We start from the raw sequence: 23,862 nt of genomic DNA, 5'->3' as shown, positions 1-23,862 counted from the left end.
ATATTAATTTCTAACTTTTTCTCAAAAAGTTTAAGGACCCTTTTGGAAGAAAAAAATGAGTACGGAATATCACTATTTTGTTGCTTTGCACGGTCCTTAGCAAGTATCACAAGTATTGTGACAAGGTACTAAGAATCTTAAAAGTAAAAAAAGGTTAATGTTGATGCTAACACTACATCTAATTAGAAGATTTTCATTTCACTCATTCATTAAAGTCATTGAGCTACCTGTTCTTAGATTTTCTATGAATAGGCAGTTGTGTGGAGTCATGAAATGCTTGCTGAAGTGAACAAAGATATTTGAACAACTCAGAAATCAATCCTACATACACCTAGGTGCATTTTTTAACTTTTCATATATATCATTAAAACACTGAACTTAACAGGAATACTTAGGTATAACAATAAGTATGACTGCATTTGGGGAACTGTGGTTATAAACTCTGATTGACAATATGATTGACTGAAAAGAGAATTTCCACTGGAATTTAATATAGACCTAGCACAAGATAGAAAAAAAAACAACTTCTCTTTTTAATTTAAATCAAATTTAAATGCAAATCTTCAATGTGAAAGAGTTTTCTTGCCTACTGAGCTTTTTAATCCTCATAAACAGAATGATGACTTTTCATTTCATATCTGTGGAGAATGTGCACTTGCAGCAGGAATTTTGAGGATATCTTACCAAACAAATATATCTGGTCAATCTTGCAAAAACACTTTTGTAAATATACGACATATCAAATGCATTTACATTGCTCCCCATGTCTTCCCTTCCTGGTAGTATTCTCATAAATGACCTTCAGAAGCATGAAACTTGAAGACTGAGAAACAAAAAATCCCCATGATTATAATCATGTGCATTTGAATATTAGTTGAAGTTGAAAGCAAATCCTGCATTCATGTATAATATTCTTAGCTTACTGTATTGATTGTTCATCTAAGTAAAGCAGCTGTGCTTTTATGTGATTTCTGAAACAGCCTGAAGGACAGAAATACATACTTTCTTTGCCACAACTAGACAAAGTATCAAAGTATTGCTGTTAAGTTTGGTATCTAGTAGATAATGCATCAAGAAGTTTTCTTGTGTGATGCCGGGAGTCCAACTTTGAGTAATAATGTATTTACATAAATACTTTTGATTAATTGTGAAGTAAAAAGGTCAAGTTTCCAAAATTTTATTTCTATGCATTTACATTTTGAAAAGGCTTTTATGGACATTACCACCTACTTAGGCAAGTAATAAATTATACATTCTATGGAAAATTGCAGACTAATTTCACACCTTTTAGTTTAACCAAGTTTTCTTGTCAGAATGTTGGGATTTAAATTATCACCCAGTAAAATGCATGGCCTGTAAGGTTGCTGCTGTTAATATCATTATTAGTCAATTTTTTTACAGTGAATTCTATGAACTAACCAAGAAGGTGCTCTGTTGTGCTAAACAGTGTACAAATACAGCAATGGTGGGATAAGATGGTAACTTGGAGAGAAAAAAAGTGAGAGAACATAGCAATCACAGAGACAAAGACAAGAGTAAAGATGAAAGGGAAGACATTTGTGTTTTATGTCAGACATACACCAGGCTGCCATTTTGAAAGGAATCCCCATTAAGATCTAAAGACCATGCACTAGGTGAGACTGGACTTTTGCTATGGTGTCCTTTGAGTGTCAAACTCTCTGGAGAGGCTGGGAATGGGAGCATCACCCCATGCACACCTTCAACATGCTTGAAAGAAAATGCTGGAACAGAAGAGAAAAGCACTGACATTCAGAGGCTCAGCACAGGGAAGTCTAGTTGTAACTGCAGAAAGGTCTCAGAGGCCGATGCTCCCTCTCTGGCTTCTTTCTGTGACTGTTAAGGCAGGGGAGTCCCTATGAAGTTTTATCTCATTTCCCTGGGGAACAGAGAGGAATCACTGTGACTCTGTCCAGTGTCTGCTGTTTGAATGCTGCCAGGGTACAATTATTATGGAAGAGTTTATTATCTTAAAAATAAGAGCTTGAAGATAAGCATCTTTTCAGCTTTGTCTCCTTTTCTAATAAGATGACACATTAGATACCATACAAGTTATTAAATGTCTAGCCTGTATCAGATACAGGATGTCACAAAGAGATCACACAGTTATCACAGACCAGCAGACATAAGGATTTAAAATCCTTCTCTGGATTATAACCCTGGTGTAAACACATGGGAAGCTATTGCTTTCAGTGGAACTTAACTGAATGTGCTAGCAAAGAATTTCTTGTTAAGGGCTAAAAGAAGCACTTATAGGATACTTTTTTTTCTCCATGGTAAATGAAAAGGAAAAACAGCATCACCACAAAATTAGCAGCATAACTGTGAGAGTACTTGTATTAGAGCCTGAAAATAATCAGTATCTATTTTGTCAACACCTTCCTCCCTTTCAAAGATCTAGTGATACTGCAGATGCAGAATTTAGTTCAGGACTTGTTTTTTGTTACATGAATTTAATTATCATGGAAATAGGCAACTTGATAGCACTAAAAATTCTCATGTTTTTATCCACTGAACAGACAGGAACATACTGTAATTGACATCTGTGGTAGCATCTGGCTTATAACCTGACAGGTACCTCATCCTAGGCCAACAGGTGATAGATTAGTTCCAGTAGTAATGTATGTAAATTTTTCATGACAAAATATTTCAACCTTTGGCATGTCTGCCACATATAATCTAGTCAAAATAGGTATTTTTACAGCACTCAATACTGTAGTTTCCAAGTACTTTACAAATATTTTACATTAATAGTATTTTAAAACTGGGAAAATTAGGTCATATTTCTATAAAGAAATGTAGAGATATAAGCATAACATCTTTCTTCCAGCATAACCTGCTGCTTTAGAAAGTTTTTTTATTTCTTTTTTTTTGTTTTTCTTCTTTTTACTCTATTGTTTTTATAGAGGAGATTTCATAACATCATTGAAAACACTTATTAGGGAATAAAGTTTTGATATATACTCTCTGTTAGACAGCCACCAAATTCAGTAAAACCAAAACTTCATTCTTTAATAGGATAACATTTAACATTTTGTTCAGAAGCTATCTCATGCTTAGCAAGTATTTAAGTTCCATTGACTCCAACGGACTTTGCTTGAAGTTAATAATTTATATTTACATGTATTTTCAAATGAGGATTAAATTAATCATGCTAGATTAAAGCATTGAATAACAAAGTGTAGATCTTTGCCCATGCAATAGATATCACCTGATGATGACACCAGAATGTCTTCATTTATTGCTGCTAACTGAAGTTGTTTATTGATCCCGTCACAGAAATGTTTAAGAAATCTTTGGTTTGTCCTCCTGAAATCTTCAAAAGTTTGGACCTAGATTTAGAATCCAGTGTGAAACTCCCGAGTGTGCTAGGTAAACGTTTTCAACCCCAGCTTAATATTTTTCTTATATTTTACTTATCACATAGCAAATGTACTGTCAAATTTTGCATTGTGTGGAGCTTGCTAAAATGGAAACACAAATGGACATGAAGGAGGTAACGTATGGCATGCACACAGAGAGAATGTAAACATACAGGTTCCACAGCAACTCTAGTACAGGTCATTAAGAAATGAGAACTTTGCAGAGAAGTCATGATAAATTGTAGCATTGTGTCTCTAATTATTAGCTCTTGAAATCATTGAACTGTGAGTCAGGTTTAATTATTAAGATGTTTGAGTTGCAAAAGGGAAAATACTGAGTGGTAAGAAATTAACAAAACAAGTGAATGTTTGTGTGGCTGGTAAGAAAAAGTCATGGTTCTGTTATGAAGGTAGAAACAGTTGTCATAGATACAGAGAGAGATGGTTCTGGAGCTGGTTAAAATGCCCATGGAAAGTCAGCCAATATATGACAATATTGTTAAAAGTGAAAGGAAAATGGATAAAAGTGTGGGGGAAAAAACCCAGTATAGTGGAGTTCACAAGCTGTAGCTATCCAGCTTTGCTTTCAAGGATAAATAGAGCAGTTATTGCATCTCTGATTCCCATTAATTTCTGAAGTAATGATTTTGCTTACAGCTGTATACTCCAGGAACAAAATATACAGCTCAGGACCTGAGCTGCCTCTAGAACAGGTGTTGCAGTTGAAATAATTGCAAACATTTCACTGCTCTTCAAAAATTCTTTTAGATCAATAATCTTTGGTGTCTTTAGAAAAGACTTGAAAAACTTCTGCCAGGAATTATGATAAGATGATGCTGAAGTTGTTGTTTGGTTGATTGTTTTTTATTTTGTTTTTAATTTATGGAGTCTGTTGGAAAATACAGCAACATTTTTTTCTAATTCATGTGCTTGAAAATGAGTCAATAAAGGCATCAGATCTCAGACAGCTGGCCACAAAGCAACAGGAGTTTAAAGATAAAACTATTTATTTTTTTAAAATTTATTTTTTTAAGGAAATTATCAGAAGAAAATAAGCAGATATCATTTATAGGAATGAAAAAAATAAGAAAATAAGTAGTTACTAAGCCGGGGAAATATTGAAGACTGCTTACTTGATCTTTCTTAGGACAGCAACACAAGGCAGGAAATCTCATACTACCGGGAAATCTCTAAATAAGCCAGAAGCAACTGACAAGTGTAAAACTACTCTTGGTGTACAAACAAAGCTACAAACAAGCTAAGAAATATTTCAACAGTAAGTCTGACAACAGAATCAAAAAATTAAAGGCAGGAGTTCGATTGTTGTATTGGGTCTAGCTGAGCTGGAGTTCATTTCCCCATTGCTGTGCTTTGCATTTGGAACTAGAAGAGTGTTGATAACACACCAGTGTTTTGGCTACTGCTGAGCACAGCATCAGCATTGTAACATTCCTTCCCGAATCGAGGGCAAGATCCTGGAGGGGACACAAGTAGGCCAGCTGACCCAAACTGACCAAAGGGATATTCCATACCATAGTGCATCAGCTCAGATATAAAAGCTAAGGAAAGGAGCAGGAAAGGGGATATTCATTGTTTCCAGTGACTGCCTACTGAGAAACCATTAAGCATTGCTGAAACCCTGCTTCCGGGAAAGTGGCCAGACATTGCTTGCTAATGGGAAGTAGAGGATAAACCTTGTTATTTTCCCCCTTGCTTGTGCATGTGCAAAATTTCGCTTTTTTTGCTGTAGTAAACTGGTTTATATCAACCTATGAGCAGTTTTCCATCTTATTCTCTCTCTCCTGTCCAGCTGGGAAGAGAAGTGATAGAGCAGCTTGGTAGGTACCTGGCATTCAGACGGGGTCAAACCACTACAGTTGTAAAGTCAACCTTGGAAAGAAAATGTGTTAGGCTGATATTTTGGTTTTACTGCCTGCTCCAGTGATGTTCAGAATACTTGCTCTTTATATTTGCACAGTTTTCATCACATCATTCAAAATGAGTCTGATCTAAATCAAAAATGTCTTTCTAAATAACACTCAAATAGAAGTTGCTTTGTATCTATAATTCTTTTTTCTTTTTTTTTTAAAATTACATTAATTGAAAAGAAGGATAGCATCATAATGAAGCAGCATTTATATTGATGATTTAACAGCAGTCATCTAAATGTAGTTACATGTATTTTCCCCTTCCAGGTCTCAGACATTTCCATTAAGAACAAAAATGAACCCTTATTTGATGAGTGAATTTAAAGTCCTTCTGTGTTATTATTAGAAAGACAGAACTCTGTTTTTCTCCTTTTATTCTTACAGGTCTGTATGCACATTTAGAATTTATTAACATTTTGAAGTTTGTTCTTCTGGCTAGAAAACACTGATCACAGCTTAAAATGTCATCATAGTGGGGGCTCTTTGAGTAAAACAGCATTCCTTTTTATCTGGAGGCTTCTAAGTTTGTTGTGCAGCTCTCCCACTTGAGGATAATATGCAAAAAGCAAGAATAGAAACATGCTTTTTTTACACTGGAATAAAATCTCCAACGTGTTCTTTTGTGTTATTCATTATTTTTCTATTTGCGACACATTTTTTTTTGTTTTACTTTAGACTTTTAAGCACTGGTTTGAAATCCTCAAAATTAAAAAGGCATAAGACTCCATAAATTGCCTTCCTTAGCATTTATCCTGTAATAGGAATGATCTTTTCCAGATACAGGGTGGTTAACCTTAAATAAGAGCATTTTAAGCACTTGGACAACTGATCTCCTACAGACATCTCATCTTCTGTTCAAGAATCAGAAAATGTTATTTATATCACATAGTAGGTTCCTGTCAGGTGTCTGTTACTAAGAGTTAGAGCAGGTCTACTCCACATTGTTTGGGGAAGTTTTACCTCTCCCTGAGCAATCTTCTTCTGGATTAACTATCATTTTTAAGAACAATGGATATCATAACTACTTCCAAACGAAGACTGGTTTTCATAGAACTGTTCTTTGATAAACGTCTGTCTGTGGAAGTGCCACAACCCTTGTGATATATCTTCCAAAATATAGCTATGTGGTTAATCGTCTTGGTGTCTTCCAGTTGTGAAACTAAATGAACCCAAGCCTTTCTTTCTGCTTTCTAATTCCTAAGAATTAATATAAAATTTGAATATTATCTGTAATTCTAAATCTTACAGCATTCTATTAATTAAATTTCTGTGTCCCAGATACGCTATATTTTACCTACCCAGTTTAGGGTCCATTTCTTAATTGCTTTCTAACATGTAGAAAGCAAAGGGAGGAAAGTAATCATATAAAATTTGCAGGACAGCGCTTTGTCTCCTTCCATTGAATTCCTGGGATTTCTTTATTGCTATGTTAAATCCACAAAGTTTCGAATAGGTTGGGTATCAAAAGGCATATGGAAAGGAGCTACAGACTTGCCACACTAAACAGATATTCTCACTCAATCTGTCATATCAGTGATTTATACATGCTGGCTACATATCATTTTGAGGAAGAATTCTTAACACTGCAATTCATGCCAGAGTCAAGAATTCAGAGGACTAACATATTTCTTAAGATAAAGATTCAGGATTTTCCTGTAGTTAGGCAGATGTTCCCTTATCTTTGTTTCATCGATAAAAATGTTGCACTGCAGGCTTTTTAAGGCCTAATTTCTGCAGGTTTATATATTCAGTGACCTTTCAGTTTCCACAACAAAATAAGGTATTAAGGTGGAAATCCCTGGTGAATCAAAACAATTGTACAGACCAGTACTCTCTCCAATGAGAGTTAGAGGATTGCATCTGCGATCTTCACTTGAGACCTTTTCTAAGACTTACCATTTATTAGTTTTAATGTTCTGCAAGTACATCCCATGAGATAACTAGAAAAAGATCCACTTCATTGCTTCCCAATACACGTTCAACAGGCAAAAGTTTCGACACACTTGAAATAACAACTCTGAGTTAAATAGGGAATGCAACGCCACACATCAGCCTCTTATGATGCTTCATCTGCTTTCTGCAGCATTTTGTTCAAAAATGAGTACCATGGGAATGTCATCAAGACAGTAGGTTCTCACTTAAACTGGGAGTAGACAAGGTTGCCAGAGAATTAATTCAGCCAAAGACATTGCAAGTGTTGGAGTTGGGCAGAGTACCAGGTGCACTATCCTTTTCTCCCCATCCATTCACCTCCAGGTGAATGTTGTCTCAGGTTGGGTGGGACAAGCTAGTGTTTAGTAATGGGAAAGGACAGAGATTTCTAAGGATTTCCCTCTTTCTAGGTCTAAATCTGCTCCAAAACCTAATTAACACAATGAGCATTTATGTAAGTTTCAAGATAAATCCATATTTATACTACTCAGCCAAGATTTACTGATTCTTTTGGACTAATTCTGTCTGATAGGGGAGAGTTTTCTAATTTTATAGCTAGATGTATGTGACAAGTCTATGTGTGTTCTAGATTTCCATCTTTTCATTATAATGCCAAACTGCTTGCATTGCTTTTCTATGGAAGCGTGGTCCTGTAGCTGAGATTGCAAACATAAGCTAATTGTTCTTTTATCTTTCTTGCCATTTCATTAGTGTTCTGGGACAGAATCCAACTGCTATGGAAGTTTTCTTAATTCTCCAGCTCCAATTTCTTACTGATCACTACTGACTTGCTAATGGCACTCTGACATTTTTTTCTCTTTTTTTTTTTTTTCTTTTTTCCCCTTGGAGCTTTGGAGTTTTATATTTATCTTCCTGGCTTTTGTTCCCAAGTTCTTATGTGAGTCACATTTAGAATTCTCTTTTTCTTCTGGCAGTGAAATTACACTTTTTATGCCTTAAAGATGTGACCATACTCTGTGTGGCTTATGTATTTGAACATTATCTTATTTACTTAACCTTCCACTTGCTCCTTTCTGTTTTGAGGCTTTATATCTCTTTGCAGTATTAATACTCCTATCTTTCTTATCCACTTCGCTTTGGAAATTCTCCTGTTTGTTCTCTGTATTACTAATGCTATGGGATACATGTAATGTAGAAATGAGAGCAAAGGAATATCTAACATGAGGAGAGATGAGGAGAGATGAGTAGAAAAAGAGCAGAAAGATTTGGGTAACCTATTGAAATTTTTTGTAGACAAAAGGACAGCCGAGTTTTTCTATAGGACTCTATTTCTTTTGAAGTATCATTAAAGAATGGGGACATGTCTGCTGAATATTACTGAAGTCCCAGCAGTGCATATACTCAACATCTGAAGTTCCAAAGCAGGATGGGGAGAAAGAAATTACTGGGTCTATTCAATGATTTACCTAGTCATTGTAAGGTTTGGCAATAACTGTTTATACATAAACTTGCCTAGCATTTTCTGTTACTTTTATGAGTGGGCTACAGTTAAGCCTTTCTAAGTAAAGTTTTGCTTAAGTCTATTTACTATTTTACAGTTAAAGCAATTCAGTACAATTAAAGCCTTTGTGATCATCTAGATCAATGGAATTAAAAACTAACAAAAAAATCAAGAGGGTATTTTTGTCTGTTTTTGACAGCCATTATACTAATGCATTCTAATAATTCTTTTTTGCAAAGTCAATGTGACATTTGACATAGAAAGAAAGAGGGAAGAGATGCCACAGGGCATCATTTCAGGCTGTCATTTGTCCCCATTGCAAAGTCATCTACTTTTGTTTGAATGGGCAATGATTTCAAATTAGGGGATGGCAACAAACTCTAGGCAAGAGAGCCAGCATGCAGCCATCCGCCCCACAGCTGAGCCACAGTGCTGAAGGAGCAGGATCTGCTCCTGCTGAACAGAGGGATGAACCCTGAGGGTTGCGCGGGCCCTTACTCTGCTTGTCTGTCCTGTTTTAGGCAACTGGCACCTGTGTGGGATGGAGAACAAAAGACATTATTCTTTCTTTGCACCATGGTGTGGATGAGAGGAAGGAAGCCACCATTCTTTGTGGGGAAAGAGAGGAAGGAAGAGCACAGAAGCCTCTAGCCCATATAGTTATGGGTGGTGGGCTGTTGCCTTCTGTCATTTTGTTGTCTTGATTGGCACAGCTCTATTTTGAGAGGCTGAGAGGCTCTCATGGCTCACGTGTAGATCAACACCTCTGTGTAACAGCGTTTTCTAATTTCTTTTTGTTTTCAATGTTTCCTTTAAACAATATAAATATGTATTAATAGAAGACTTATCTAGAAGCTAAAAGAGCATTATTCTTCTGCTATTATAAGCTCATGTAGAGGACACTGCTCATCACACCTTATTAACTGTGGCTACCTGACTATGTAGTTCCTACTATTCACAGAATAAGTTGTGAAAATGCCTACACACACTTTTACATGCACTGGAACAAGAGTCTATTAAAGTTGCAAATGGAGCATCTGAGACTAAGAAAGTTCCAGAATTGAGGCTGCCTCTGTGACCTTTATTTAGCCAACTGTGTTTTTGAATTATGCTACAGTCTTTAATTGCGTGATCAAAATGAGCATCTCCTTATTAGTGCACGACATGATTTTCTCATACTGGTAGTGAATAATGTGGTTACCTTCAGCACCTCAGACTCATTTGCAGCAGAAAATTTTCATCTTTAACATGAGACTAATAACTATTACTTTGCCCAGCCAGGGGTTTAGAAAGGTAATCCATGCTTAAGATGTACTCAGAAGCTGCAGTAAGTCAGCTAGCCTAAGAAAATCCAGCAAACAAGTCAATTTGGATGATATTCAGTAAATAAAGCACAAGTCTGGACTGGGTGATGAAAGTAAAAAGAAATATTGAATAGCAGAAACCTCTGCTGTGATGCATGAAAAAATTGGATGTTGGTATAACTTAACATGGATAACTTTTCATTCACACTTTTTTAAATTTTCCAGTACTTTATTTAAATTGCCTTTGGATGCTTGGAAACATGTTCTTTTTATTTGATTTTTATTTCTTTTGTCTTTGCATGGAATACATTATTGTGCTTGGACAGGAATGTATTTTTGAAGCATCCAAGCAATCAGGCCAGCAGCACATTCTAATTTAATTCAAGCATGAAATATAAGCATGACTTTAGCTTGCATAGATACAAAATTTTTCAATGGTCACAAAGTTATCCTGTTGATTTTAAGGCAGCAACAATTAAAAAATGACAGTATTTTCCTACTGGGTGTTTCAGTACTGTTTCAGTACTGTTTCCACATACCAGGAGGAGTATGCACTTGATCTGGCACTCTGAAATGAAATTGGAGAGCAGGAAAAACCTGTTCAATTTTCATTATACCTTTCAGAATTTGGAATAATTCAGTATGGTCTCTTAAAAAACCCAGTGATTTTCCAAGCAAATTTATCAGTCTGTCATGCTGTTGTCTCTTGTCATAAAGCTGTCATCACAGTCTCTCTGATATGGCAGTGGTGGGGGCACTGGCGAAGCTTCTTGGCTGAGTGGTGCTCAGATTTTGCATGGCAAGTTAGGTTGTTCCAATGAAAGTCACATGGCTCTCCTGCCACAATGTGGAAGCTACTGTGCCTTTCAGTATTAATGTCATCAAATGCCATCTTGGCATCTGGATATATTCCCACCTCATTTCAAGTATCAGCTGTTTATTCCCTCACTGTTGACCTTTCTTACCTCCTTATAGTTTGCTGAGCTATCATCCTTTCAACAACCTGCTATTTTTATTTTTTATGAAAAGTGCCAGGAAAGGGTTTGTGTAACACTGAGTGTTTATCAAAATAGTGTGTATGCTTTTCCATCTGAGCTGTGCATAGGGTCATAATGCCAAGAAAGGTCTGTAAGAATCAAGAAATCAGAGGAAAAGCTGGGTTGGGAGAAAACCCTCAAAATCATATCACCAAATATCCCTCCCAAAGGAAAGCAAAGTTGTGTAATCTGAGGTTTCAAGACAGCTTTTGGACCCATCGTTGATTTTCTTGACTTTATTTGGTCTATCTCTTACTGTTCTTACATTAGAAATTATGTTGTAATTTATTGTATTAATGATACATGACAAGTTTGTATGCATCTTGTGCGCTGAAAGTCAGTTTAATTCCCTCATCCTGTATTTCTCAAAAATTTTTTTTAAAGATGTTTAATTTAAGCTTAAATAATCTCTTTAGATTTCAATTTACTGAGTTAGAATTGTTCTAAAAAGAATATGAAGTCTAGTCTTAGCTTGAAATAATATGAACACTGAACAATAATCCTAAAAGAAAACCACCAAATGTTTAAATTTCTGTCGGAATGGTGTGCCATCTCTTTAGGACAAACTAGGGTTATCTAGACTATCTCAGCTTTACGTTGTCATATAATAAATAATTTGCTTTTCTCTCAATGTGAACCAGTTCCTGCATTTGTAAAACATTCCTTGTTTCAAAATGTGTAAACTGCAGTGGGGTTGGGGTTTTTTGCCTTTTTTTTTCTTTGAATTAGCGGTGTATAGTGCACAATAGTTAAACTATGCTCAACCTGCCATACTCTCATTTTATCTCATGATGGTTTTGTTTATGAGAGTCTTATCTTTAGATACTGCCTTCTTTCCCTTTAGTACCATATCTTTCTTTGTAAAAGACATGTTAAAATGGTTATGGCAAGACGCTTCTTCAGTGAGTGAAAAAACTAAAAATGCACAAAGATATAGTCTATTAGTATCTCAGCTCTAGCATTTCTTCCTACAAAAGAAATGGCACTTTTGTGGTTATACAGGCTACCCATGTAAAACCTTTTTTTGGCACCTCTGCATACTGAAACTGTCCAACTAGCTGATAAGCAGGCACCATGCCACTGAAGCAGATGGGCATAGCTGTAGAGAGCCAAAAGACAATGTACGTGCATCAAGTGTGGATGTTGGTGGCAGGCTTCCCAGTCAGTGATGTCTTAACGATTAAATGTCCCGAGTTTTTTGCATCTGTAGTTACAGAGATGCCAGTCTTAGTCCTGGGTGGTGTTTGAAAATTTCTCCTGGTTTGTTTAAAAATTATAAGGAATTTTTTGAGAATGCTTGACCTAGAAGATACTTGGGATGAGAAGGTTAATAGTAAAGGAAATAGTAACAATAACCTTTCCCAGTCCAAAACAGGCACATGTTCTCACCCAAAACTGAGATGCAAACAGGAGTTCCAGAGAAAGGACAATGAAAGCATTTCTTAGGGTATTTGAGATATGCAGAGGAGAGAAGCAACAGGTACTTTCAGAGAAAGAAAATAAGATACATTCATTACCATAATTTTACCAAAAAAGAAGGATTTGAAGGTTACGTCATGAAAGAAAAAACCTCAAAGGCATGAATAAGAAACATTAAGCTATTCTTTGATTGTATCACATTTAGGGAAATAGAATTTTGCCAATCTATATATGTTAAGAGGCCTGGGCCACAACATTGTCTGATTACATCTCTGGTTTCTTTTCAGAACTGGAAAAATGTAAAGCATGGAATATTTTTAGCTAATGTTTTTTGATGCCTTTTGAAAACAAAGGAAAAGTTAGTTTCCCTAAGATACTCTAAGAGAAGGGTTTTTCTTTGTTTCCTGAACAATACGGAGTAAAACTTGCACACAAATTCAGGTATAAACCTTCCTGAAGAAGGCTGTAATTCATCCAATGAGTAAAATGTAATGTGTTATGGTGATTTGAGAAAAATCAGATATTGATTGAATGATACATGAAGAAAATATTTTTAAAATATTACTTTCTTTAAATATATGCACTCTGTTTTCAGCATGAAATGAATGTTTTTTAGGCAAACACAGTCTTAAGTCTCCCTGAAGACATTAGAAAATTAAGTCCAATTTGTCATTTTATGCTCTTTTAGAAAGTCATGTTTAAGTATCTACATTTATTTTTTTTGTTATAGCTTCAGATTTCTTTTTTATCTAATTCAATACTTTCGGGATTAAAAAAGACTAAAAAAAACCCATGTTGTGTTAAAACATACTGATCTTATCAAATCAGGCAGTCTTGCCTATCAGATTTACTAGAAGGAAATAAGGGAAGTGGAAGGGCACTCTTTGTCTTCTTCTCTCCCCTCCCTGTGGCTCATTGGCCTCACTCAGTGAGTCAGTCCTGGGCGTGTGGGCACAATGAAAATCTCACAGGTATGCACACCCTACAGAAGGAAGTTACATCTAACCCTGTACTCACCACACAGTTCCATGAGGCTAGATTTTATACCTCTAGAATTTGGCTCCATCCACTCTAGCTACCTTAGCCTCCTAAACAAAATTCAGTCTGTCTCCATAGTATGGTTGCTCTAAATGGCTGTGTCAGTTGAGGTTCCTTTAAAGGAGAGCACTCTGCAGATCCAATTTCTGTTTGCTTCTTATTTCTAAAGAATGGGAAGTGACCTTTGCAGTTACCTGGTGCTTTCAAAACAGCTACTGACCTCCCAAAACAGAGCTTCCAGCCAGTGGCTGAAGGTCTGTGTTCTCTGTTCTGCAACTATGAAAGACAAACACTACTAGTATCTTAGTCACCTCTCAGTTTTTTCCTAAACTTTTGGAGTGATCTTAGGGACTTCTTAAAATCTGAGCTTTAAAAAACAGTTCAGAGAGAGGCAAGAAAGCATTTTTCTCATTACAAATACATGTTTAGTTAAAATTAAATCACTTTTGGAATATGAACACCAGAGACCACACTCAAAGCCCTGTGAACTCAACAGCCAGGCTCCTCATGACTTTCACTGCTAAAGCATTAAGTCAAAGAAAATGGAGGGAAGAAAACAATACCTGGAAAGCTGAATACAAACCTCTCAATTTATCAAAAAGATCTGATTATAAATGGCTTAGTTTTAGCACGAATTTTGGTATATTCACTGAGGGAGATAGATTCCCTTTATAAATAGTTGTAGTTGGCACTCAAATACTGAGGCATCAATAAAAGAATCTAGATAAATGTCAGTAGACTTCTGTTCCTAGCAACAGTAGCTATTGATTTTATTTTTTGCATTCTGTTAAAAATGAACACTGAAAGAATTCTGATTGTCCTTATTTATATTTTTAATAGGGAATTTAAATGGGAGCAGCTGCTAAAAACTCCATTAAAATAAACTGTTCAATGACTGAATTATAATAAAAGATTTTTCTTTTTGTATGTTTCTAAAAAAGGCAGAGACACCAAGGAAACAGTCAATACATGTCTAGCTCCACCAGTTGCTGATGTCTGAAGCAGATTACAGCTTCCCACAGCTTTTCCAGTGAGAACCTCTTCTCATTAGATTACAGCAAGGATATATGTCTTATGTTTATTTTAGCTGACAAAAACCACCTTGCCTTCCTGGCTCCACATTGTCCAGTTCAAGCGGGAGGGAGTGCCAGTGTTCCCACTGAGGTCTGATCCCTTGGCAGAAGGTGTAGGTTCCTCCTAGGACTGCCTGAGGTTGAAAAGAACCTAGAGAAGTGGTCCCCAGCTGGTGAGCCTGGTTTACCCTGGGTAAAATGCAAGCATATGGCAGAGTCGACACAGCATGGAGCCCACATGGAGAAGCCCAGCTGCACTGGGGAGGGGTCGAACAGTCAGTGTGGCTTGTTGAACTGGTACCATCAGCAGACCCTCTTGGTAGAGTGGTCCCTGGACTGGGCAATGTCAGGGAACAAGCAACATCATTTCTTGGTAAGGGGCTATTCACATATTCTGCAGAAAAGCAATTACATGATCTTCTCGAGCATGTTTTCAAATATTTCTTAACAATTGAGGCAGACTATCTACAAAACCATTCTTCCACCTATCACTTTTGTCTTAAATATGTGGGATTTTTATTTTTTTTTGCAATGTGATCATTCCATAGTAATATTCACTCTCAGTGAATCCTTGGAGAAAGCAGCTTATAGTATTGAGTGATCATTGTCATGTTTCTTTTTCATTGCTAATTAATTGGTAAAATGTTCTCAGTGAAATTTTACATCAATAATTCCTACAGTTTTCCGCTAAGATTTGCTAGAAAAAAATATCCATAGAAGACAGCTTGAATTCCTGTGAATGTAATTTCTACACTGATCACTATGTATTAACTCAGAAAAACCAGGGCTTGAAATGCTTAGTATCTTAAGAGTGTTCTAGAAGGCAGGGTTTGAAAAAGTTCTTTCAAAATATTTCTAGCTCTTGAATTGAAGAACCAAATGACCTCCAAAATCACATAATTTTGATTTCTATCTTTTTCTTTTCCTATGCCAGCTTTAATATGAATTTAACAGCTGATTAGAACTGGTAAAAAATACTGTAATTTCCAAACCATTAGTTCAAGTTTTTAGATCTTGAATAGCATTGATTTCTAGTGCTAGTACCTCTTGAGGTAGATCCTGGTAGCTTAATGTTGGAATTGAAGCAGAAAGGTTAGAGAAGGATCAAAACAGCACTATTTTAAGGTTCACTATTGCCTGACCAGCTCAAGTTATGTCTTGAAATATAGAGCTATTACAAGAATTCTAATATAAAGAAAGACTTTTGAGCTCTACTTATGCGAGAATTATCTGCATATCATTTTTCTGTTACTTCCATTTAATTAGTAATTTCTATTTTGAGAGACTTTATAGTCTCTTCCCCAAACAAAAGACAGAATACTAAAAAAGTATGAAAGTAACATTAGAGGAAAAATATCAGTCCATCTGTTAATATATGCATGTATATGCATGTGTCTGCAGCTGTTTCCATATGTACAGTGTTGCAACACATTGAGTATTCAGATATTTGAAGTTGCTTCCTGCTGATAAATGTTTCACAACAAAGATGTGATCAAAAGAAATACAGGAATTGAATGACGACTGTAGCCAAACCAATTAAATCTCTACTGCTATGTCAAAAAGATAAAATATCCTGTTAAAATTTCTGCCTTTCCTTACTTTGTTTAGTACATAAAATACACTTTTTTTACAAAGGCCAAGAACTGTAACATATGGATGCAGAAGAAACCAAAAAAAAAAAAATTAAAAAAAACAAAACGAACAAACAAACAACGAACAAACAAACAAACAAACAAAAACAAACAAAAAACCAACCAAACAAAAAAAAACCAAAAAACAGAAACCAAAAAAAATCAAACTAAAAAAGCCCTAACCAAAACAAACCATGAAGAAAAGAATTTGAGATAACAAGAAGAAAATTTCTCTGCTCCCCATTTGTAAGAAGAATGGCAGAAATATTGTCTGTTTAAAGAAAACTTTTTTTTAAAGTTAATCCTCTGTTACAGTATATTTTTGTTTGGGGATCTAGAATGTTTGTAGCTCCCTAGTGTAACATAATAGATTGACTGAATAATGCTACAATGTAAGTTATGTATTTCTGTGTGCTTAATTTTATATTTTGGTCATTCACCCTTATAGCTTCATATGGAAAGAAATTATTATTTGTAGGAATAGAGTGACTGCACTGAGAAAATTTAGTGTATCTTTCTTATGAAAGCTGTATGAATGGATGGATATGTCTCCTGAGTTGTTCATGGGAGGTTTGTCATTTAGTGTTTAGGGTAATATTTTCACTGGTACAGTTGGACACTGATACAGAAGCTGAAAAACAAATGAAAGTGATGCAATACCAAAAAGCACTTGTCTCAGTCTTTTCCACTGAAACCTAAAGAACTGTGAATCCAAGAAACAGGAAATGAAAAAATTAATGATTCAACCTTAAGCATTAATGGACCATCAGTAAGTATAGGATACAAGAGATAATAGTTGTCTCTTCAGCAGTCCATTGGTGATATTTTACCCTTGTGATGTTGACGTTGCTTAGTTCTTTTTTTTTTCTTTTTCTTTTTTTTTTTTTAATGTGGAGAAAAAGGAGTGCATATCCACACAGTGCAGTGTTACTATCTTATTTTTTATGTCACCAGTAAAATATTTTTAATAGGCTCTCTAACACTGGGAATTTTGCCTTTGAGAATTTTGGCTTTCCAAACAGCGAGGATAGAGTGATCTGTGTTAGACACTGAGAGATGAACTGAGCCCTGAAAGTACCTTTCCTCTCAATTGACTGCAATGGGAATCTAGATGCTACTCAGAGGAGGACATCTGCATTGCAGACATCTAATTGTGGGCAGATGGATATTTCTCTGACAGTAATGTTCTCTGTAGAAATTCAGCTTCTTTTATGCAAAAGGAGCTGATGCCGTGTCTTCAGAAGGAAATCTGTGCTTGTGCTTTCTGTACCCGGCATAATTCTGGCACACAAGAAAATGGAAACAAAACAGAAGAAGCCAAAAGAAAGAAGAATCCCAGTGAGTCCCACCCCAGCAATAACTCCATGACTATGAGTACAGTGATGGGTGATTGTACATAATAGCAGTATACTGGGCTCTGGGCTGTCACTTCATCCAGTTTCGACCTGAGCTGAATGTGCCTCAGCTTTCTTCTTGTCTTTTATGCTTATGAATCCTTCTCACACAAATTAAGGGGAAAATAGAGTTAATAAACTCCTATATAAAATCAGGACTTATAACAGCTCAAGGAGTTTGAAAGTCTATACATAGCCATTGGGTGTATGGAAGCCTCTGGAAAGAAATTTTAAGCAACATTTGCTCTGTATCTGAAAGTGGTGATTGCTCAAAAGTAAAAAACTATCACAGCAGTAATCTTCTGTTTGGTAGTGACCAGTTCTGATGCACTTGACAGTTCAGCAGCTTTCAGTCAGTCTTGGCAGAGGACTAATTATTAAAGTGTAACAAGTAATTATTAGTGTAAAAAGTTACACTAATTATTAAAGTGTAACAAGGAAGTAAAATATCAGACAGCATTTTTTTATCTGAGGGAACAAAGGGAAGGAGAAAAAATATATATAAATTTGTGACTAATGAAAGACTGAAGAGCCATGGGTTCACAATGCCAATGGGTTAAAAAATTCCCTGGTAAAGACAAGCAGAAAACTAGAATGTCATTGCAATCTGAGACAGAAAACTCCAACAACTCAAAATGGATGCTACAAAATCAATTCATATTTGCTTAGAAACAGAAGCTCACAAAGATGGACAGTGCTCTGATACTATAGACATGATTAATTAAAAATAAATAAAAAGAAATAAGACTGCAAGAAATATCTAAGTCCTGATGATATGAAGAATCCAGACAAGCAAAACTAGTGCAACCTCTATGCTGTGACAACCAAAGGAAAAAAATCCAGATAATTATGTCATTCTGCAAAAACTTCCCAGTACACTGAGGAAAGTGAATGAACATTTATTGAAGTTGAACTGGTTGTACAAAACTCTCTGCTTTGAGGAATATTATTTGTTGTCAAGACTACTGGTTTTGGCCCTGAGCTCTCTTCCATTGAGGCCTGTAGGTGACTGCTGGGCAGGGAAGACTTTCATCTGGATCATTAAAAGCAGAGCATGGTTGCTCTTTGTGTTAGGTTGCTGAGAGCAGCAGTTCTGTTTAAAACATCTGGTCCTCACACATTCAGTAACTGTATCTTTACTGGGTGATAATTTTGCTTCTAATTCCTCTTTGGAGCCCTTGTATCCCTTGGTCAAACGTGTTTGTAACTGACACATATCAGAAAAGAATTTGGGAGCAAGAGAAATGCCATGTAAAGTTCTGTGGAAAAAAAATGCTTGAATTTAAAATGGTCAAAGCTTTCAGATTTGCTCGCTATTTATACTTGAAAGGTATGTGACATATTTCTCCTTCAAGCAAAGAGTGACAAGAGTATTAGATGTGAGCTCTGGTGACCAGGTTTATACAACAGGCAGAAGTGGGCTACCTGAAACTTTGATTCTTGTGCCCTTGTAATCATTTTTCTATTCAGCTGAGGAATTAAATCTAGTGATTTAATTTCTTTGACCTTCAGTTTTCCTGTTAGTAAAATGTAGATAATGTTACCTAGCCAGCTTTGACAGAAGTGTTAAGAAGAATGTATGGATTCTTATTTCTGGAACCAGTATTTCAATATTTCAGTTTTCCATTTGCTTATGATGATTCATAGCAAATTTTCAAACATGTATCAATAGATCATAAGATAGCTAATTCTTTTCAAATTTTTTGCAGAGGGTTATAAATTCATGTTTATTTCAAGAATTGTAAGCATATTATAACATGTAAGAGCTGTATTGATATAATTTATTTTACAAATAAAAGGAACTTTTAGTGATTGGCTAAAAATTTTCCAGATAGTAAGTATTCAAACATTCAGTCTTAACCTTCCAATTATACCTCTTTCCAGTGTGGAGCTCCATAAAAATAATAAACTGCATTGTCATTGTTGTGCTTCCTGTCAGTATCTCCTGCTTGGTCAATGTGTATTTATCAAAATCCTTGTTTTGTTGATATGTGACTGCTGTAGCATTGTGGTGGCTTCTGTCAGATAATGCAGCTGTCTTGAGCTCCCACATATAAGAAAAAATACAGCTATAGCCCTTTGAAGAACTCTTATAAAATGTTTCTAATTCGACACATATGAGAGAGTGCCAGAGGGATTTGTTCATTGTCACAGATCTTCAGAGCTGAATTTCTGCAACAATTTGCTGAAGCACATAGACAACAAGAGGCATTTATGACTGCATGTGAGATAAGAGATGTGCTAGATCTGAAGCATCAGAAATAAGAAACAGTGGGAAACAGAAACATCCTTTATTTCAAGACAACTAAACTTAGTGTTTATCCACGGCATTCAGGCAACAAATACTTAATATAATGTTCAAAAGGAAACAGTTTAAAGCATACTTTTACAAGAAATTTTTAACCTTATCTTTAGTCCAGTATGAACAGATGTTCCTTTAAAATAGTGTATCTAAATGGCAGATAAACTTGTCATTTTTTGGTGATAGACTAGACAGTGGAAAAGTAAAGTTTTGCTTCTTCATGTAATAAGGTTCTCTTCTGGGACAAGCAGGTCCCATGTACCTTGGAGTGTTCTGTTGAATGAGCTGTACATGATGAACTTTTTAACCAGGTATCACTTACATGCAATGTGACAAGTTGTGCCATGAACAGCCAATCTAATGAAACCTAGTTTCCAGTGTCTCTCTCCCTAATTTTTTCCCTTCATGTTGACTGGTAGATGATGATCTTGTAAGTCTTTCTGTGTATAAAGATTTCATAGAGTGTCTATTCCCATTTGTAGTCCTCTTTTCCTGAAATTTGGTAAAAAAATTCCTCAGATCTTCTATGGTTTTGTCCAGTTTGCTTAAAATTGTTCTGAAGCACAAAAGATCTTTCAAGGGAACAGACATTGCACATAAATACTACTTTGTCAGTCTCTTTTTTTTCAGAAACCAGTCTAAATGCAGTATTTAGAATTTTCACTAAAAGAAATCCACGTCAGAAGGACTACTTGTATTAACTCCATCAGAATATATAACATTGCAGTATTAAAATAATTGGCAAAAACCAGCAAGTTAAAATGCTGCAGAAAATGCAGTAAAAATGCCAAATTAAGGTTACTGAATCTAAATTAATGTTTTCTTCTCTGGTATTTATAAAGCTCCATGTTACATGTGAAACCAGGTGTACTGTGAGCAAGCTACAGGAAAATGACATGCTCAATATACTTAATGTCTCAGAGTTGGCTTAAAAAATATTGAATGCATTTCACAGATTTCACAGAGTATTCTGTGCTGGAAGGGACCCACAAAGATCATGAAGTCCAGCTCTTAAGTGAATGGCCCATAAGAGGATCAAACCCACAACCTTGGTGTTATTAGCACCATGCATCTGAACTAAGTTCCTATTTTCTAAAGTTTTATTAGGAGCCCGCACTCAAAGAGTAGACATGGATTATCGAGACCATCCCTGGATAAATCCCTGCAAAATCTGATCCATGCCGGTTGTGTTGTAAACAGAGATTGGACCAGGTGACCTCCAGAGGGACCCTCCTGACCTAAATAAATCTATCATCTGTGACCAAAAAGAGCTGACCTATAAAGTATATGTAATCTGTATGCTTTAAATTGCCTGAAATTACTTCTGTATAAATCAACTCTAGCCTTTAAAGCTGTGTTAGCCTTTATTAAACCAAAATAATATTTATCATAATGCTTTATAAATCTGTACATGGTCTATTTAATAGCTAGGTTAGCTGACAATTATTTTGTTATCTATAAAAACAAGAAATTAGAACAGATCTAAATTTTAGCCATATTGGGTATAATCTCACTTTAGATCCTGAGAAAGGACAGAATTGTATTATTTTCACAGTATCTAGAAGATTAACGAGAAAATGGCATATTCAGTGATAGACAATGTGATACAAAACAGCACTTGCAAGAGAAATGCAAGAAGAATTCTACATCAGTTGTTACTGAATTTAGAGAATGAGGTTGTCATTCATGACAAACAATAGTTCATCATGTATTTCTTTTGTGGGGGATGGATAGTATAAAGTCCAAAATATTGTCTTGCTTATTCAGAATGTAAACACGGAGGTGTGCAGAAAACAGTGTTTCCTGATTTGGAAATGTAGTTTATCAACGTTTAATCAGTATAGTTTGAAGAAAAAAATATAAGACGTGAAGAATAAGTCTGTAAATACTTTAGAGAAATGGGGTGGTGTTACAAAAGGAGAAAATAGCTCTCATCTATAACAGAGAGGGAATAGTGTCCTATCACTCGTATTTCACGCAAACACAGTGCCATGTGGAATGAAATTAGCAAACGTGCAGAATTGAATTGTGAACAACTAGAGGATAGCTACAGCAGCCATTAGAAAAACATTTGTAGATCCTAAAGTTTATTAGATGACAGACTAATTTGTCAAGGGAAGTTCTCAAGTACAAACATTAGATAAGAGTAGCAATATCAGGTCAAACTTTATTATATGAGATTCTCTAGCATTATAGCAGGGGAATGTAGATTCCAGTTCTAGCACATAAGGTCTTACAAATACAAAACAGAAGCAAAATAGTGGACAGAAGGATAGAAAACATACTCCATTATTCATCAGATACATGAATAAGAAGTTTTGCAACTACCAATGAATATATATTGCTTAAGCATGCATCCTTCTCCTATATGCTCTAAAACAAAACAAACAAACCAGCCAAACCCCCCCCACACTCCCCAAGAAATTAACAGTTTAAAATGCAGCCTGCTCCTTGAGGGTGTTGAATAATTATGAACTATGCTTTGGAAAGTCACAAAATATATTGATAGAGGCAGCTGTCAGGACCGAATTCCTCCATATTCTGTAGAAATGCTGCAAAATAACCTATATATATATAGATTTATTTTCTTCAGGTTATATATATGTTTGGTTTGTTGAGACTAAACCTGAAGTGTTGCAGAATCCAGTGCCTAATTCAATTAGACTGTTATTTAGTAAGTTATATTTGAATAACTATTTGAATAAACAGCTTTGCACTTCTAATGTATAATTAAGGTTACATGTCTCTATATTGTAGTATTCCCCATTGGAACAAAAATAAGAGATACAGAGTAGTCTCAAATCAAATGTAAGATCTATCAGCTGTTTTCTGAGATAGATTTTATGGTCTGATTAAGTACTCACTAGGTCACTCTAAACTGTGTCTGGGAAAGGGAAGAATTTATTCATGGTTCTATTTTACGTATAACATTTTTATCCATATGCACCATATTTATAGTCTGGTTTTGTCTTGGGCTGAACTAGTGGTCTAATGAACTAAGTTTAACTCAGTTGATAGTGGAATTGTTAATGCAGTGTTTCTCTCTTCCTCCCTACAGTATGCTGGCTGGCTGGTTCTTTGGGTTACGTGGAACGTCTTTGTTATCTGCTTCTATTTGGAGGCTGGGGACCTTTCGAAGGTAATTTACCATTGGATAATTCAAGCCATCAGCACTTTGTTAACATGCCCCAGTCAACAACGGATTGTGCTCTGTTTTACTCATCCTTTTCGTGTTATCAGGAGTGTAGTAGTATGATGGAAATTTGGAATATTCTGGAGCGTTAGAAATTTTTAAACTAGAAAGTAATGAGCATATGCATTCTGATGCCCACAAAAATAATAGTATATATGTTTTAAAAGAAAATTTCTTCTTTTTGCCCCTCTCAGTAGTCTTGCAGTGCAAATTTCACCCCTGTGAGAGACATTAATTAATGCTCTCATGAATACAAAACATTGCCATCTCAGGGATAAACAAATATTTATTGTACCATTTAGCTTGCTGTTACTTAGCTGGATTCGATTCAGGGTTCTTACATCATGGCATAACAATTACAAAAGAAGGGGTCTTTCATTAAATTAAGTTGTAAATGGAGATGCCAGAACAGATTTCCTTTTGGCTGCAGCAGTGATTTTTAAGTTTGTGCTTATGGTAGTAATGTTATGCTTGAACACTTATACACAGTAAAAATCCATAGGAAAAATATATTTTCCCAAGAATCACATATTTATAGGGTTTTATTGACACTGCAAGTGATAACACATAAAGTGGTAGTTGGTAATGGCTCAATCCAACATTTCAACCCAAAACTTCTACTTTCTAAGGTGTTCCCAGAAAGCTGGCAATTTGTGGGATAAAAGATTAGCAGTGGCAACAAATTATTTTTTTAGAGTAATACACTTCTAAGTACTGTTGCCCGTGCTGAATTATGCTCACAGTGCTATGAACTGACCATCAAGGAGAA

General features: G+C 35.6%; 1 protein-coding gene across 2 annotated transcripts in view; it reads left to right on the top strand.

Moving 5' to 3' along the window:
- NKAIN2 (sodium/potassium transporting ATPase interacting 2) overlaps positions 1-23,862 on the top strand; it is a 542,008-nt gene that overhangs the window by 267,626 nt on the left and 250,520 nt on the right. For both annotated transcript variants that reach the window (XM_051792302.1, XM_051792301.1), the window contains exon 3: positions 22,959-23,039. In XM_051792302.1, the coding sequence (XP_051648262.1) occupies positions 22,959-23,039 (81 nt within the window). The remainder of the gene's footprint in view (positions 1-22,958; positions 23,040-23,862) is intronic.

This window comes from Manacus candei, unplaced genomic scaffold (genome assembly GCF_025592945.1).
Source record: "Manacus candei isolate 608988 ecotype Guabito, Panama unplaced genomic scaffold, ASM2559294v1 h1tg000034l, whole genome shotgun sequence".
Lineage (NCBI taxonomy): Eukaryota > Metazoa > Chordata > Aves > Passeriformes > Pipridae > Manacus > Manacus candei.
Note: the sequence above shows the minus strand (reverse complement) of the source record. Positions and strands in the feature narration are given on the sequence as shown.